This window comes from Enoplosus armatus, chromosome 8 (genome assembly GCF_043641665.1).
Source record: "Enoplosus armatus isolate fEnoArm2 chromosome 8, fEnoArm2.hap1, whole genome shotgun sequence".
Classification (NCBI taxonomy): Eukaryota; Metazoa; Chordata; class Actinopteri; order Centrarchiformes; family Enoplosidae; genus Enoplosus; species Enoplosus armatus.
The window spans coordinates 20,336,671-20,352,843 of record NC_092187.1 but is presented as its reverse complement, the minus strand read 5'-3'; the positions used below and the strand labels follow the sequence as shown (position 1 = coordinate 20,352,843).

Sequence of the window (16,173 nt, the reverse complement as noted above, 5' to 3'; positions counted from 1 at the left end):
AAAGTGGACATTAAATATACAGTTTTATGGCACAGAAGTGGCTTTTTCACAGCTGCATGGTTCATAGCCCCATTTTTGATTTTACTCTATTCTGTCATTGATAAAAATGTAGAGGCCTGCAAAGATGACTTTTAAGTTGTGCACCACTTCTCAAATGGCTAAATGGCAGGTGATGCCATCCCTCACATCATCTCTCCTTTATGTAAGAAGACAGATCTCAAGTGGAGATGTATTTCTAAGCGGACTCCTCTGAACATGTTATTGTTTCAAAAATGCTAATCTGTGCTCTGTTTCCACTTTGTGTCTGTAAGTGTGTCCACTTGTCAACCCCGTACGCTTCTGTTTTTTTGTCTTGTGCATTGATTGTGATGTCCAGATTTCAAATCTGGTTTTCTGTAGAAGATAAAAGAATCACATTCTTCACATGGGAGAGGTAAAGCATCATGAAAATGGCTGGGAAGCGTTTTCCTGGCTGGTTTAGGTCCATTCAACCAGACAAAATTGAAGAGGAATACAGTGTATTTAAAATATACTGTAGTATATTTGTGAAATGTATGACTTTTGTAAATCTGCAATTGTGATTATGGAATGCAGCTTCAATTCGAAAATATTGTAAATGTGTGTATTGTCTGTCTGGGGCGATACAAACCCTGGCAGTCTCCGTCATGAGCTTTTCTCCTATCTAAACCTTTTAGGTTGGGACCTAACGTATGCTACTTTATATTACCATGATGGACTTGTGTTTCAGAATGTTGCTGCATCCCTGCAGTCAAATATTTGTGCCAAGGTGTACTGAAGCAGCTTGTGTTCATCCTTTAGGCCCTATCAAAACACTTTGGCACTTTCTTATCTCTCCCTAACTCTCTGCCTCCTCTGCCATCTTATCTCAGACTGTGGTGACGGACAGCAGGGGGTTATAGACTTTCTTCCCATCAGCAGACCTGGTCCCGTGGGCCAGTAGCTCCTGTATAGTGATCCAGTTGTCCAGGATTCTGCGGCTGCGCTTCTTCATGCTCCTGCGGTGGCACAGCTCCAGGATGGTGGTGGGTTCCTGCTGCTGTGTCGTCCCCTGCTGTCCTCCACCGCTGCCGCCCTGGTCCCTCTCACGATCTCTCAAGCAGTCGAGGCGGCTCTGCATCATGAACTCCCTGCGCCGCCGCTGCTCTCGGGCCTTCAGCAGCTGTTGCTTGCGCTCCTCTTTGCTCCAGTAACGGCCCATCTTCATTTCGCTCACAGCATCATCATCCGTTGTCATGCCACTGCGCTCCTCTCTGATCTTCATGGCACGTGCCTTCAGGAGGCGATCCCTCACAGGCCGCTTGGCCACGTAGCGTGAGCCATCACTGCGGATCTTCACCTTCCACTCCATACGAGGGGAGGCAGGCAGCATGGAAGGGGACATGGGTAATGGTACAGCTCCTGGGGCCTGGGCAATATCTTTACAAGTGCTACCCAAGCTCATTGGGCTGGCGTCTCCTGCGGTCTCCATGTTGCCATCTCTGGTAGCGTCTCTGAGTCCACCAAGCCGGTCAGAGGTGGAGGGAGACCTCAGCTGCATGCAGCTCAGGTAGCGCTGAGGTGGCTTTGTTTCAGTCTGACGACGAGACAGGTAAGGGCTGTTCTCTGCACTGCATCCACCAGTCCTTTCAGCTGTCCCTTTAGGGTTACGTCTCACCCCTCCATCTGAGCCCCGCCTGGTTCCTGCATCCCGGGACAGGGACCTAACCTTAGCTCCGGGGCTGGATGTCTTAGCTTCGGTTCCTCTTCTTTGAGTGTGGGGAGAGTAGGGATTGTTGAGGTTTGCCCCGTCACCTCTTTCAGCCCTGGTTCCTCTCTCCCTCTGCCTAGCGGAGGCTGGAAGCTCCATACCTGCTGGGAGAAGAGGGTCTCCTCCCTCCAGGCTCTGTGTAGAGGGTGAAGGGTGCTGTTCATTGACCAGAGGGGTGCTCCTGCAACTTTCTCCTCCAGTGTTGTAGGCACTCGTACTGTCCTTATCTGAGCGCTCCCTCTCCGGGAGCTCATTGATATCTGACAGAGCGTGGTGACAGGACTCCTCACTTGCTAAAGTACCATTAATGTCCAAGCGGCCAGCTCCTACTCCAGCACCTGCATTTGCTCCATTCTTCTCCTCGAGAGGCCAAGCCTTCAGACAACGCTCCCTCAGCTGCTGCATCTTCTGTGCCCTCAAGATGTTACGACACTTGAACTCCAAGTGGCGCAGTTCCTCTTCCAAAAGGGCCATCTCGTGCTGCGTCAGGCTCTCATTCCTATTCACATCCAGTGAAACACCCCCTTCCTTTTGTGCCGGCCCCTGACCTCCCAGAAGTACCAGATCATTACTGTTCCTCTCATAGTAACACTTGATTTCCAGGAGCTCTTTGTACCTCTCACACTCCTCCTCAGTCAGCCCAGGCATCATCATCCTCACAGGGTCTGCCACGTAGGCCCTCTCCAATCGCTCCACCGGTTCCAGCCCTCCTCCATTAACACAGTCCAGCCCTAAGAGGGAGTCGGTGCTGAACTGGAAGTCCTGGGAGTGCAGCAAGGGTGGAGTGTCACCTCGGCCGGACAAAAACTTGCGCATGCTGCCAGGAGTATTGGTTGCGTTCGTATTGGATGCACTAGTGTGGTCGTCTCCCAGAAGATCGTGTTCTGAAGACTCCTCATAGCGCGTGCTTTCATCTGTGCGGCCCACCCCGCTGTCCAGCTCCTGGCTGTTGCTCAGCACTGTCTGGAGCAAATCAGGTGAATCCCTGTTCATTGAGCGGCCGTGGCTACCTAGTACACCCCCACCAGCAACACTGCCTGGTTCAGCGCAGTCCAGACTGCTCCTCAGTCTGTGGCTGCTGGGTAGATGAACAGCATTGTCCAGTGGCTCCAGGTCCAGCTCATCTGGGTCCAGCTGGTTGTCATTCTGACAGGTAAAGGTGTATCAGGTTGTTGATGGCATTGCAGTGGAGGTGTACAAACGACAAAGGAAAAGTTTGAATTAGAAAGTTGCTAGACATCTGAGGGTTAACGTGTGTGATGTGTGAACTTGAGGCCATCTTGTGTCCAGCAGTTAAACTATTAAAATGGAAAATATTTGCATATTCATAGATTCTGAACTTTATTTGAGGAAAACTATATCACACACAAATTATTATTCAAAGCATGTATATTAATATGTCTTTTAGATGTCTAGAAGGGAGCTTTAACATTGACTATAACAATATTTGTAAAGCTTTTTTCTTTTTTTTGGGCGGGGGGGGGGTTGCTTTTTTTTGGATAGTGACAGCAAGAGAGACAGGAAAGGTGGGAGACAGAGAGGGGAAGACATGCACCAAAGGGCCCGAGCTAGAATTAAATCCGGGCCGTTGCACCTTTGTACATGGGACGCCCCCTCTACCAGCTAAGCTTTTAAGAAATAAAAAAATCTGTTAAAACCTGCATTTACTGAACCTTTACACGATGAACTTACATTTACACATCCAGCAGATATGGAGCAATTTTATCATTCATTTGGAGTCATGTTTATATCTGGCTCTTTAGTGCAGCCGACAACCAAGCCGATGAGAGCGGTGAGACTGAACCGTTAAAGTTGCGGGCCCGAAAGCAAATAAATGAACTAAAAAACACTAAAATTTCTCCCAGAGTTGAGGGAAACTGCAGAGTTGGTTGATATATCTCTGTGGGTTCATCACAACTGACCTGTTTCATATTAAACCGAGTCATCTGATCCATTGTTAGTGTAAAATATTGATAACAGCAGCTTTAATGTTGAGTACAGAAGATTTCTGAACTGAAGAGTAGTTCTCCTTTCTGTCACTAGATGGAGCCAGTGCCATGTGAGATTTTAAGACCTTTTCAACACGCTGCAATTGCATTTGAGTTCACCTAAAAACAAGAAAATTAGATCTAGAAGGACTACATCCAAACATGAGCTACCTAATAGTAAAGAAATAGATTTTTCAAAGCCAAGTATTCGGTATCAGAGGATGAAATGTCCAGAATGATCTGATCTGTTTGTTTTGATTGGAATCCCAGTACAATGCAAATAGTTGTGCTTAAATTAGTAAACAGTTCACTCCTCGGAGCGCGGTTGATCTTGGCTAATTGGTTTGATTTGAATGTGAACTGCGTACAGACTGCGAGACAAAGTATTGATTATCTTCATCTTCATTCTCATTCTTCAACAACCCCCTTCAGTTCTTTCTCTCTCTCTCTCCCCAAACACAACAGATCAAGCTTTAATCTCTGCTTGCGCATTTCCCTCTGATGATTCTCCGTCCTCCCCTCTCTCACTTGAATCTTAATGTGGGGCCGTGCCTTAGCAACATAAATCTTGTCAGCCTTTCACAGGTAGTACCTGTGCTCGTCTCTCCCAACACAAGGACATATTTAAACAGAGGAGAGGTTTTATGTGTATATGTGTGTGTGTGTTTGACCATTTTAATGAGTGCCTTTTAAATCTGCCCTTTAGCTCCCTCTGTACAAATGCAGCCAGCATACAAATTTTTGTATTCTCACATATACCGTCTCCACCTCATTTTTACAACGGCATGCAGTGAAAGTCAATTTGTTTGGGTCGACATGTGTCAACTTGTTTGTTTAGTATTTTGGCAGAGGTGTGTTATTGAGGGGCATCCGGTGTGTGTTACGATGCCCCTCATATCTGCTAGAAGAGTGACCTTGAGGGAAACAAAGCGGTACCACATTAACACTGTGAGTACAAGCACTATTTGTCTTTGCCTCCCTCTTCACGCTATCTGTGTTCTCATCATGTTTTTGCACCTCCTTGCTTTTCTGTCTTCTTACACAAGTCAGCTTGCAGGAAAGGACAAAGCAGAGCGCCAGGCTCTTTCTCTTGTTCCCAATTTATTTTCTTTCTGTTCTGACTGTATTGTCGTCTCCCCAACCTCATGACTAAATGTTCACATAGAGCGCTACCTTCATATAGCCAAGCATGTAAACTCATTTCTTGCTACATAAAGAGTTAGATAAAGGGAGAAGAATGCATTTTTTTTAGGTCAGTAGCTTATTCAGACTGAGCCTCGCAGCATGCTCCCCGAAGACTGCATATCCAATTTCCTCACCTCTATCTCGGGTCGTGCAAGGAGCAAGAAGACATTAGTGCTGTCCTCTCTGGTGAGAATAGCTACCGCCTCCTCTCTGTCCTGGATGTCCACTCCATTTATCTGGCAGAGAAAGAGCAGAATAAAATTGAGCTAATGTCAGATAAACGAAAGACCCTTTATACCGAGGCCAGATTCAATTAAATTACTCGATTCAGGAAATAGTTTTTCTTTAGAATTACAATACTAAAAAGAAGTATCTCTTTAGCTTAATGCCATAATCATTACTCATGCTTTCAACATTCAACCCCTTCAGAACAAATGCTGCAATGTCCTTTAATATGTGCTGGATTTAAAGTGACTTGACTCCAGCTCTCTTGTGGACCAGAGGTTATCTACGACTTCATGCATAGGTTTTGTTGGTTTAACTGTTGCTGCGAAGAGTTATACAACCCTGTAGTATTGATAATATTGCTTTCATTTAGGCAGTAACAGCATATAAAGGGATTCTCGCTCTATTTACACACTATTTAGGAAAACCTGTACCTGTAGTATTCTGTCTCCCTTGCGGATGCGTCCGTCTATTGCAGCAATACTGTTTGGGTTCACCTGGAACAGAAGATGAATTTGTGTAGGAGCATTAAGAAATGAGGACGACTTATTGAACATTTGATTTCATGACATTATCCTCACCTCTCCTACATATATTCCCAGGTCCTCCTCATCATCAGTTCTGTAACACACCGTCAGCCCGAGTTTATCCTGCTGTCGAGACTTATACAACTCCACCTCCTAGAGCAGTTAGAGAAACGTTTTAAGGGACATCAGACGAAGAACAGTGGGGCAGCTCTCTGTACCAGAGTTTGAGTAGCTAATGGTCTCACCTCATATTCCAGCTCGTCCTGCCTGTCCACTTCATGCTGAGTGATATCGAAGTAGTCCGTGGGGTCGTAGTATATAGGCTCTATAAAGCTGGGAAGTACATATTCAGGACATAATATTTCAGTAATTGGGGCAGCGTCAAACTTCAAATGTGTGAACAGAATGGCATGGACAAGAACCAAGACGGCAGATGAGTTCTGGTCTGACAGTTGGACATGCTGCAGAGGCCTATTATACTATACTCACAGTTCATTGAGTAGATATGGCTCCAGTAGCGGCGGTAGTGGAGGGGACGGCGGAGGGTCGGGTGGGGGTGGAGCTCCACAGGGATGCTGGCTGCTCTTGCCCAGAGTCAACATATGCTGGAAGCTGATGTCTGTTTGAGTGCAGCTGTCTACACAGTCGGCCATGCCCATGGTCACTGGCACTGACCCTCCAGGAGCTCCCGCTAGGCCTGCCCGTCTGCGGGCCCCCCGTCTCAGTATGCTGGACAGCACGGGGTCCCGTATGTCCAAGGTGGGATCCCCAGAAAGGCGGGACAGCTCCTTTCCATTCACCTGGAAAACACAGTCAAATCAAACAGTGGAAGAGCAGGAGAAGAGGAAAAGAAAAAGAGAGCAGGGGAACATTGAATTGAAGGAGAATTGGTGCAGGGATGAAGATAAAGAAACCAGGTAAAATGCGTGATTTTCTAAATCTAGTTTTACCTACGTATGACACAGACAAACTGCAAAATGCACAAGAAACAAAGATTTGGAAAGAGGGCAGCAAACCGAGTTGTATATAGTGAAAAGATGTACTAGATAGATGTACTAGATAGATGTACTAGAAGACAGGAGGATAGACAGACCCACATCTGCTGTTTTGTCAGACAGGCAAGGTTAGTTCACAGAAGCAAAGCTGCCTCACAAAAACACAGAGAACAGGAGGGGGAACTACAGCTACAAACACCTAAAACAAAGAGGTCATGTTAGTCAACAGAAAACGGTGAAAATACACTTCAGCAGACATACAAGTGTATTTAAACTGTCACACAGCTGATAGTGTTTCTACAGACACACAGAGACCAAAAAAAAAACAGAAAAAAGAAATGGTTTTTATCTGAAAGGTTTTGACACCACATCACACCAAGCAGCAGAGCAGAAAGCTGTATACTGAGACCTTTAATCGACCGTCAGCGTCAAAAGAGCACAACATGTTGCTTATGTGACCCTTCTGTGGAGAGAGGGAGAGAAAGCAGGAAAACGGTGGAGTTAGAAAGTAATTACAACTGTGAACGGATGGAAAATGGAAAGGGCCTCTTGAGAGTGGGCACTTTTTCTTAAAGGACAGAATGAGAAGTAGTTCAAGCGGAAAAACATATATTCAAGTTAACAGTCACAAATATAAAAATGAGTTTTCTTAGTACATTAGATTTGCGCGCTCTAGTCCTCCTGAACACTCTTCTACAAAACACTGTTATCTTTCTTTTGTGTGAATTAGAATTGGTTCCTCTCTGCAAATACATCTAAATAATAACACTCTTTATATCTGGAGAAACTTTTTTTTCCTTCTTTTTTTTGAGCAAGTGGAGCATATTGGTTCGGGGAGATAAAACATTTCAGTATGTTTGATGATTCCTTTTCCTTTCAGAGCTCTCTCCTCCCTATTTCTGGACAAAGACAGTTCATTTAAATAGTCCTCATACAGTATGAATGGTCATCATACAGCATTTCAATACGCGTCCTGACTCTCTGGTGCTGTTGAAAGACAAATCATGGGCCTTGTGAAACATCTCCCCTCTCTCCCACCACAGCTGGTTCACACAGCAGGAAGGAGAGAGAGACGGCCATTAATAATTCAAAATGATTGAAGATAAATCTGGAGAAGGAATGAAAACAGTATAGGGATTTTACTTCAGGGTGACTGAACCAAAACACTTCTCACAAAACCTAAACGAGAGAGATTCATCCAGTAGATACCTGATTCTGTATTTATACTTGTTTTTAGCTATGCTATGCTAGAAGTTTGGCGCTATGGTCTTTCTGTCTGTCAGCTGCTTTGGTCCAGACTGAAATATCTCAACTATTATTCGATAGATTGTAATGATGTTTTGTACAGACATTCATGGTCCCCAGAGGATGGAGCCTGAAGACTTTGGTGATCCCCTGACTTAACGCTAATGCTAATCCCTAGCTTTTCTTCTAGCGCCACAAGCAGGTTAGGTAGATTTTATTTGTTCAATACTTTGGTTGGTTTATGACCATGACTAATGACATTTCTACCAGCCTCAGCTATACTTTGTGTTTAGAGCTAATTATCAAATGTTAGCATGCTAACACACTAAACTAAACTACTACTACGATGGTGAACATGCTAAACGTTATACCTGCTAAACACCAGCGTGTTAGCATTGTCATTGTGAGCGTGTTAGTATGCTGACATTAGCGTTTAGCTCAAAGCACTGCTGTGTTTGAGTACAGCCTCACAGGGCGGCTGCGTAGCATGACTGTGGACTGTTGGAATGAACCATCATCTACATTTTCAACATTTTCAAATGAACACGAAAAGAGAAATCCAATTCTCTTGATTTCATTACATGCGACAGACAGTATGCTAACATGATGATGTGGCCATGAGAGTCGCAGGCAGTTGCTGAGCCAGACAGCCTTTGCAGAGTCTCATTCATGTCGCACACAGTCACTGACCTTGGCTGTCTGCGACTCTCCGCATCTTAACCACCCCGCTTCATTCTCCCGCTCCCTCTCTCTTCTCTTGTCCCCTTGCAGTAATTGCATGTCAAATCAATGTTCCCCTGTGCAGCCAAGCACAAGAACTTTCTTACCACATTCAGCCCCTGCTCCCTTTTTTTAAATTTGGTTCTCTCTCACACCGCTACACCACCACCACCACTCTAGTCTATCTTTCCTCCCTTGCCATTGTGTTTCCATGCTTACATCCATTTTCCTTTCTTTCTCTCCACCCATGTCCACTCCTGCTCTCTTCTTCTTCTTCTCTCTCCTGTTTTCTCCAGACTCTGGTTTTCTTACGCCGTGCTGCCTCAGCAGTTCTGCCTGCTCTGTCCCTTCCCTGGAGATGACAGCTCACACTATTTCCATCTATTTCAGCCGGTCCCTCTCCTCGCGTGTGCTGGTCCTTCCTCACACTAATGTTCCTTCATAAATCTTTGCTGTCTCTCTTAATGAGCCTCTTCACTTGGAAACAAACGAGATGCTTCCTCACTTCATGGCCTATTGGTGATGAAGGAATTAACACTGTGTAGTTTGTAAGTTAGATTAGAGAGAGAAGACGCACCTTTACATCCTTCACCAAAGTGCATTTTTATTTCAGGAGGTATCTTTTGTTTCAGCGCTCTGGGTGCATGACCACACGTCCCCGCTCTCCAGGATCAGAGAGAGGCTATTAGGAAAGAGCTCCGTGGTCATGAGTGACAGGTATGAATACTGAGAGAGCGTGGAGAGGGGGGTTTCTCATTCATTATCAATGAGAGGTGCTGAGATTGCTTTGAAGATGACTTCATGCAGGGTTGTTGTGTTAGACAGCTTTTCGGCCCTGGCTTGATGTAGAATCCATTACACTCTTAACACGTGCTGTTCTCTATTACGTCTGGGTTAGTAGGTCATTACATACACCTACTGTTTATAAGCAACACAAGCTATGCAAATAATTAAGTCTTGGGTGCACACCCATCCCCACACCCCATCCTTATTCTGTATTTTTGTGATAGAAAAGAGAAATAGTCAAGCCTCCAAAATTCACAGTGGGGGGTGGGTGGTGGTGGTGTCAGCGGCGGCTGTGGAGCTGAGGGTGGGGATGGGGGTGATGTGGGTGGAGATGAAAGAGATGCAAAGAGTTCAAAGAGTAGAAAGGGAAAGCAAAGGAGGAAAGACACTGAGGGAGTGCACAGGGAGCAAGGAGGAAGGGAGGTGAGGTTAGGGTAATGATGCAGGAGAAACGCAGAAAACAAGCTTTCAAGGAATTGCCGGGGTGAATGTAAATAGAGAGTGAACCAGGCTCTGGGTTCAGTTCTTGTATGTAAACACACGCACAATGGAAGCTCATGGGAAATTGCTAAGTGGTTGATGCATAATTAGTTTTTATCTGAAAGCCCTTTAAAGAGCAGATTAATCTCTAGTGCTGTACAAGAGGCCGAGAAATACACAAACAATCACAGTCTTAATCTTAAATGTGCCCTTATGTTGAATTTAGTTTCTCCCCAAACCTGGATTTATGTACATTTCCACAGTGTTCGTGCGAAAATCCCTGCAAGATCGACACCCCAACATATTGAATTCCACTTGTTCGGTAATTGATTTTTCTCATCTCCCATGCTTTGAAGGCTGGAGCAGTCGCCTCCTCAGAAAATCAATTAATCTGGAGCCAGAGTTGACCTACTCCGGCTATAACCACTGTTGTTTGATATCACTGAGCTAATTTAAATGGACAAGCAGGGAGTGGTAGGCCTATTATAAACCCAAAACAGTGAGAAGATATTGATTTAAAAACAGCTCAAACATTCTTTGAAATGATGGCGATGAAACTAACAAGCCTCAGTGGGAGTATGGAGAGTGTGAACATATTTGTCAATACGTTCATCAGTTCGATTTAAGGGCAGATTTTTTTTTTATTGGTGGTGGCAGAGGAGCAGGTCTGTATAATGGCAACATGTCACAGTCTATATGGCCTTAAAATAATGCCTTCCACCCTCTCTTTTTTCTGTCACTCCTGTCCTATTAAATGAGAAATGAGAGTGACATCCATCTCCATCAGCACCCTTTCTGTTTCGTCTCCATGTCAGTCACATGCCTGAGAAGTCTGCAAGGGAGAGAGAGCAGCAACCCGACAGACGCACACATATTACACACTCTAGCCTGCACTTCACCTGAGAACACTGACACACTCTTGACATAAGAAGAAGTGGACAAGCCCGAAGGTAATGAGCAGTCTGTCAGGTGAGCTATTAAACCAGCTTTAACTGTTTCTTTTCATTTTGGCACCATTTTAAATTAAGTTCAACAGAAGCAACAGAGCAGTCATGTGACCTCTCGTGCTTTGATAGATATAAATATAAAAAGTTAGATAGACGTTTACATGTTTTAGTGAGAGTGAAGACAAAATAAGAAAAGATGACATGGGTAAGCCCCCTATTAAGCATTTATAAGCTGTTTATAAACATTTAATAACTATAATGTAGTTGTAAGCAGTCTTTTTAAGTATTATTGTAGTTGTGAAGCCTCCATAACTGGATGCTAGTGTATAAACAGTTATTATATAAAATATGTCTTGAGAATTTATAATTGTTGAAAACACTGTACATTAACAAATGTGTAAAAATGTCCTTATATCTGCTTACAACTACATTACAATGTGTTATAAATGAGTTATTATATGTTTAATGACTGCTAATAGATGCTAAATAGGAGGAGTTAAAATGGGATTAATAGAATAATGGGAAACAACATTTGGGAGTATTATATCGTGAGTGAAATGTGCAGTGACAGTATTACTGGCAAATACTGGACAACATAACAGGACTACCTGACAGTATGATGCAATCTTATATAAAAGGCCTGCAATGCAAAATGCCTTTGAGAAGCTCAGTGTTTGTTGTTGTTTGTGGTGCTTTTGTGTTGCATCACATTATATTGTCAGGTGTTCCTTTTATTCTGTCCACCTCCAGCATGTACGTTCATGTGTGGGTACCTGTGTCATTCACACATACACACACACACACACACACACACACACACACACACACAATGCAACCGTACACTTTTCCAGCAAATGTCAGCCGGTCATTGGGACGTATTGATTCTCATCTGTTTGCCTGTTGTGACTGTCAGCATGTTTCTTCGTGTCATTGTCGAGTAAAAGCACATTACATTTGTTTAATGACGCCGGTTGCCATGGAAACAGACTCCTGCTTTACAGTGACGAGGGAGAGAGAAAAAGAAGGGAGTGGCTGAAGGACTCAGGGGGGCAGAGGTTTACTGTGTATGAATGTGTGCGTGGGTCAGGTAGTCTGTAAAATCTATGTAAGATGCAATATTTTGCTCAAAATGGTTTATGTGCACATAGAGTCTGTGATTCATCAACTGAATAACAATATGTCTTTTTTTACTTGGGGCTGTAGGAGGCCAAATTGATCAGAAATATGCCAGTGGGTGTGTACCAACCGCCAGTGTGCAGCGTATGTGTAGCAGAAGCCCAATGTATAATGCATGAATTTTATTCCTTTGGCAAGAGAGGCAAGTGTTTGATATAGTCAAATTTAACAGCCTGATGTGGCTGTAAGCTGTTTAATGCTGTATTTATTGTCTAAAGACAGTTACTCAATAGACTGCATCTAATTTGAAGGTGTAATTATACATGTTAGTTAAGGAAAACAGCTCAAAGCTGCAAAACCTCTGAAGGGAAAAGCCATGAAATGTGGGGGGAAATGTAATTATGTTTCCTCTTTTATGATGTTTTTTCATGATTGGACACGGCATACCTCTGTCTTCTGCTTGGCATGATCTTTGGATTAATCAGCCATCTGCACAGCAAGAGTTGCTGTGTTTGTAATCATTACATGTAATAACTGAGATTTAATTTTATGGGGAAACACAGCATGCAGTCTGTGATTACCTCCCTTTAGTATTTTGGATTTTATTTTTTTTTTGCCATTTAATAGACGCCAGCTCATGTTTCTTATATGCAACATCCAGGTATCATTGAATATAATTGTCATTGCAATGTACTAGTCAGCCTCTCAAAGCCAAAAGGCTGTGGCTCTGGTTCAGAACTCCATCTGCGCTTGTTCTCTCTGTGTCATGCTCCTCTGCTCCCAGCCTGTAATGTCGTTTCAGGCTTACCAGACCACAATATATGCAGACTTGCTGTTCCACTACCCCAAAGTATCTGCTCTACTTACACGACCACCATTCACGCTATAGCTTTGCACACAACATGACAACTCCTCTGCATGCTCCAAATCATACAACATATCTCCTGCTGTCACCGCTCACTCCACTCATCGCCACACCCGTCTGGAAACCACGTGCAGGTCTGACAGAGCGGCAAGTGATTCTGGGATGACAGGCTTCTGGGGGACCCACAGTTGACCTCACATTGCCAGATCAGTGGAATTATTTGATTTCCATTTTAAAAGAGGTTGGCCTGCATGCGGTCAGCGTCATTACTGCTGACCCCTGTTAGATAAGGTCACTGATTATGGAATGCCCGGGCCCTGTTCTGGTTTTATGAACACATCCCAGACTGCACACACACCGCCTCGCTCCTTATTTTTATAGCACTTCACCCCCGGGGATTTGTGTAGTCGCTGATGCCTTTCTATTCACCCCTGCTCCATGAAAGGGCTCAAATCAATTACTTGTGACGTCTGAAGGCAAACAGAAGAAAAGGAAAAGACTAAAAGAAAAAACTGTCTGACTTTCCCTCCCTCTTTCATTTGCCTATTTCAACTCTATTTCCCTCCTTGACTCATTATCGTGCCTCTGTTTTGGTCGCTCTCCATGTTTTCCCCTCTCTTGGCATCGCCTCTGGCACCAGATGCAGCCCAGTTAACTTGCCCAGACCCCAACTCCAACATGCAGCAGAGACCCAGCTGGAGCCTCTGGTGCCACAGATACTGAAAGTGTAGTGCTGCATACCCATGAGTGCTGAGCATTTCTCATGCTTAGTAAGCATGGGACTTATTTTGGTCACCACGTGTATCATGGAGCAGGAGCCTCCTTAGACACTGCACAGCCAGACAAGCTTACTCACATCCAGTCTGTGGTCCCAGTTGGCAGGTGGTGCTGAGGCTGTAACCGTGGCAACCCCTCTCTCCCATAACACTTTAGCCCAGCTTTAACAACCCATCCATCCTGCTGCCTCTGTGGCTCTCCAGCACTCTACTTTCCCCACGCCAGCGTATCTCTCTATCTTACTCAATTTAGCTCTGCTCTCTCTGATCATAATCATTGTAATCACAGTGAAGTATCGTTATCATAATTATCAGTATTATCATCACGGAATGACTATTTCAATACAGAAATTAATAGCCTTGCTCAAGAGGTACAAAGTGATTTCCACTTCCTTTTCTGGGCTAATTCATGTACGTAAAATCTACACAAAAGGCATCCAAGTCCAGCAAAAAGGTGAAATGGTGTCAGTCATGATTAATACATTCACTGTTTTAGTTCACCTAATAGATTTTATTAATTGCTCAGTGTAATGTCATTATCATGGTCTATTTACGTGATATAATGCTGCTAATGTTTCATTTAGACTCATTCATGAATTACCTGATGATGCTCTCCTTGACATTTCCACCAATACAAATAACTGTGGTTAATATATGCTAAATTAATTGGGATTCAAAACTGGTTATTAGGAATTTAATATGTGAATGGTTTGTGATTAAATGAGTGTGTTAACATGATGAGCTTCTGTTTATTTCTGCCTGTTGCTGCACATAGAAGCATGACATTTTCATCACAGCTGTGTTTGACTGTCAATCACCCAGCAGGATCACTGTAAGAAAGGGGCCGAGTTAAGACAGAGCAACAATGACAACTTTAAGAAGACAAAGGAATGATTTTGCTTGAAGACCGAAAGAAAGAAATGAAAAGTAAGCGGAGAGAGAGAGGAGAGGAGACTGAGCGCTCACCTGGAACATGACCCTGTATTGTTCCTCAGGCTTTTGAACCACACACATGTTGCACCCCATTGTGACTTTTGATACGGTGTCGGACTGTGCGGGTCCAAAACAGCCAGCCAGATGACCAGTTCTCACACCAGGACTCTCTCTATCAAGGTCTTTGTCTGTGGCAGTGGGAGAGCCCCACCCTCATTCGCAGGGTTGTGGTATATTACACTACTCCTCCTGAGAGTAGCACTCAACACATCCCTGCAAGGGAGGGATACACCGTTTGTTTGGGTGTGTCACCTGTTCTTCTCTTCTCGCTCAAAAAATTCAAGTGTTATAATCCAGAGTTAATTCAAATGTGGAGATAGTTTCAGAGCTGCAAGACCACGTGTTTGTTTCTGTCTCCATCGCAGGCAAAGAAATGTGCTTGTTTAAGTTCATGTGCTTGTTGTAGATCATCCAGTTTCACTGTGATGTTGGAAAGAAGATGTTTGTAAGAGTCCTGCTGGTTTGTGCTTATGCGATTAAATGGATTAGGCAGTTGTTTCAAACAAATCAATGCTTTTCTTGTCAAAAGTGAACATATAGTATACTTGCTGTACCCTGCCTTTGTTTGATCTTCGGTGTTGAAAACTGCAGTACAGAGCAGGTTTTAACGGCAGAACTCCAGCTGAACTCCCCCACGCTGTTCCTGAGTTCTTTCACTCGCCGCACTAAACCTCCAAACAACACACTTTCAGCAATACCCTTTGAACAAGGTAGATACAAACAATGCAGCTATCAAACAACTTGCCTCAGTCCTGTTTTTCCTCCTGCTTTCCTCACTCCCACACCGAGCTTCCCACCGACTATACCCTCTGCTTTCCAGGATCGCTGAAGGGTTACTGAGTGCGGCTGCTGAGATAACTTCTACTCCTGAGAGCCCTGTCAAGACCAGCTTCCCCTACTCTAGTCCGCCACTTCAGAATCAATGCATTGTTAAAGGTATTTCCAAATTTAAATTAAAATGAGGCAGGTTGGGTGGTGCCCATTACAGCCAGGATATTTAAGCCCAGCTGTGAAGCTAAGATAAGCTGTACGCCAGGGATACAAGACCGAAAATCGTGCACATATGCACGCGCATCAAGACAGGCAACAACACACGCTTCTTTCAACTACAAGCTGGCAAATTTCCTGTAACTGTTAGCAAAACTGGAGGAGTCATTTTTCATACTTCCTCTCCAAAACAATACAAGACATGTGAACAACACATGCCGAATCTTCTAATTGTACGATTGTTATATAGTAGACTGCAGCAGGAACACATTGTGTTTAACTGATCTGTTGTCAGATATCGTGACAGTCTTAGACCATTGATTCTCTAAGCTACAGCATACTCAGCACTCTGCTCGACTGCTCTAGGGTGAGACCGAATGGTGGATTATAATTAAATTAGTGACCTCTTAAGCAGAGATCAGACAAGACTCTATCCTGAGTGTGTAGAGAAATCAATATCAAACCAACTCATGGATCAATTGGATTTTGTGCTTGCTGGGTTATTGGGGAAATCAAGATTGTTTATCACAAGTACCATCAATGTTTGCCTGTCACGTATCCAATGATTTC

General features: G+C 44.0%; 1 protein-coding gene across 1 annotated transcript; it reads right to left on the bottom strand.

Moving 5' to 3' along the window:
• Positions 1 to 886: 886 nt before the first annotated feature.
• Positions 887 to 14,649, bottom strand: LOC139288555 (PDZ domain-containing protein 4-like). The gene is made up of 11 exons (XM_070909868.1): positions 14,590 to 14,649; positions 6,183 to 6,493; positions 5,939 to 6,026; positions 5,748 to 5,846; positions 5,601 to 5,663; positions 5,076 to 5,177; positions 2,107 to 2,914; positions 1,863 to 2,061; positions 1,522 to 1,766; positions 1,108 to 1,419; positions 887 to 1,077 (listed from the first exon to the last, which is right to left on the bottom strand). Exons 1-11 carry the CDS (start codon positions 14,647 to 14,649, stop codon positions 887 to 889), a joined length of 2,478 nt encoding a protein of 825 aa, XP_070765969.1.
• Positions 14,650 to 16,173: the final 1,524 nt, after the last annotated feature.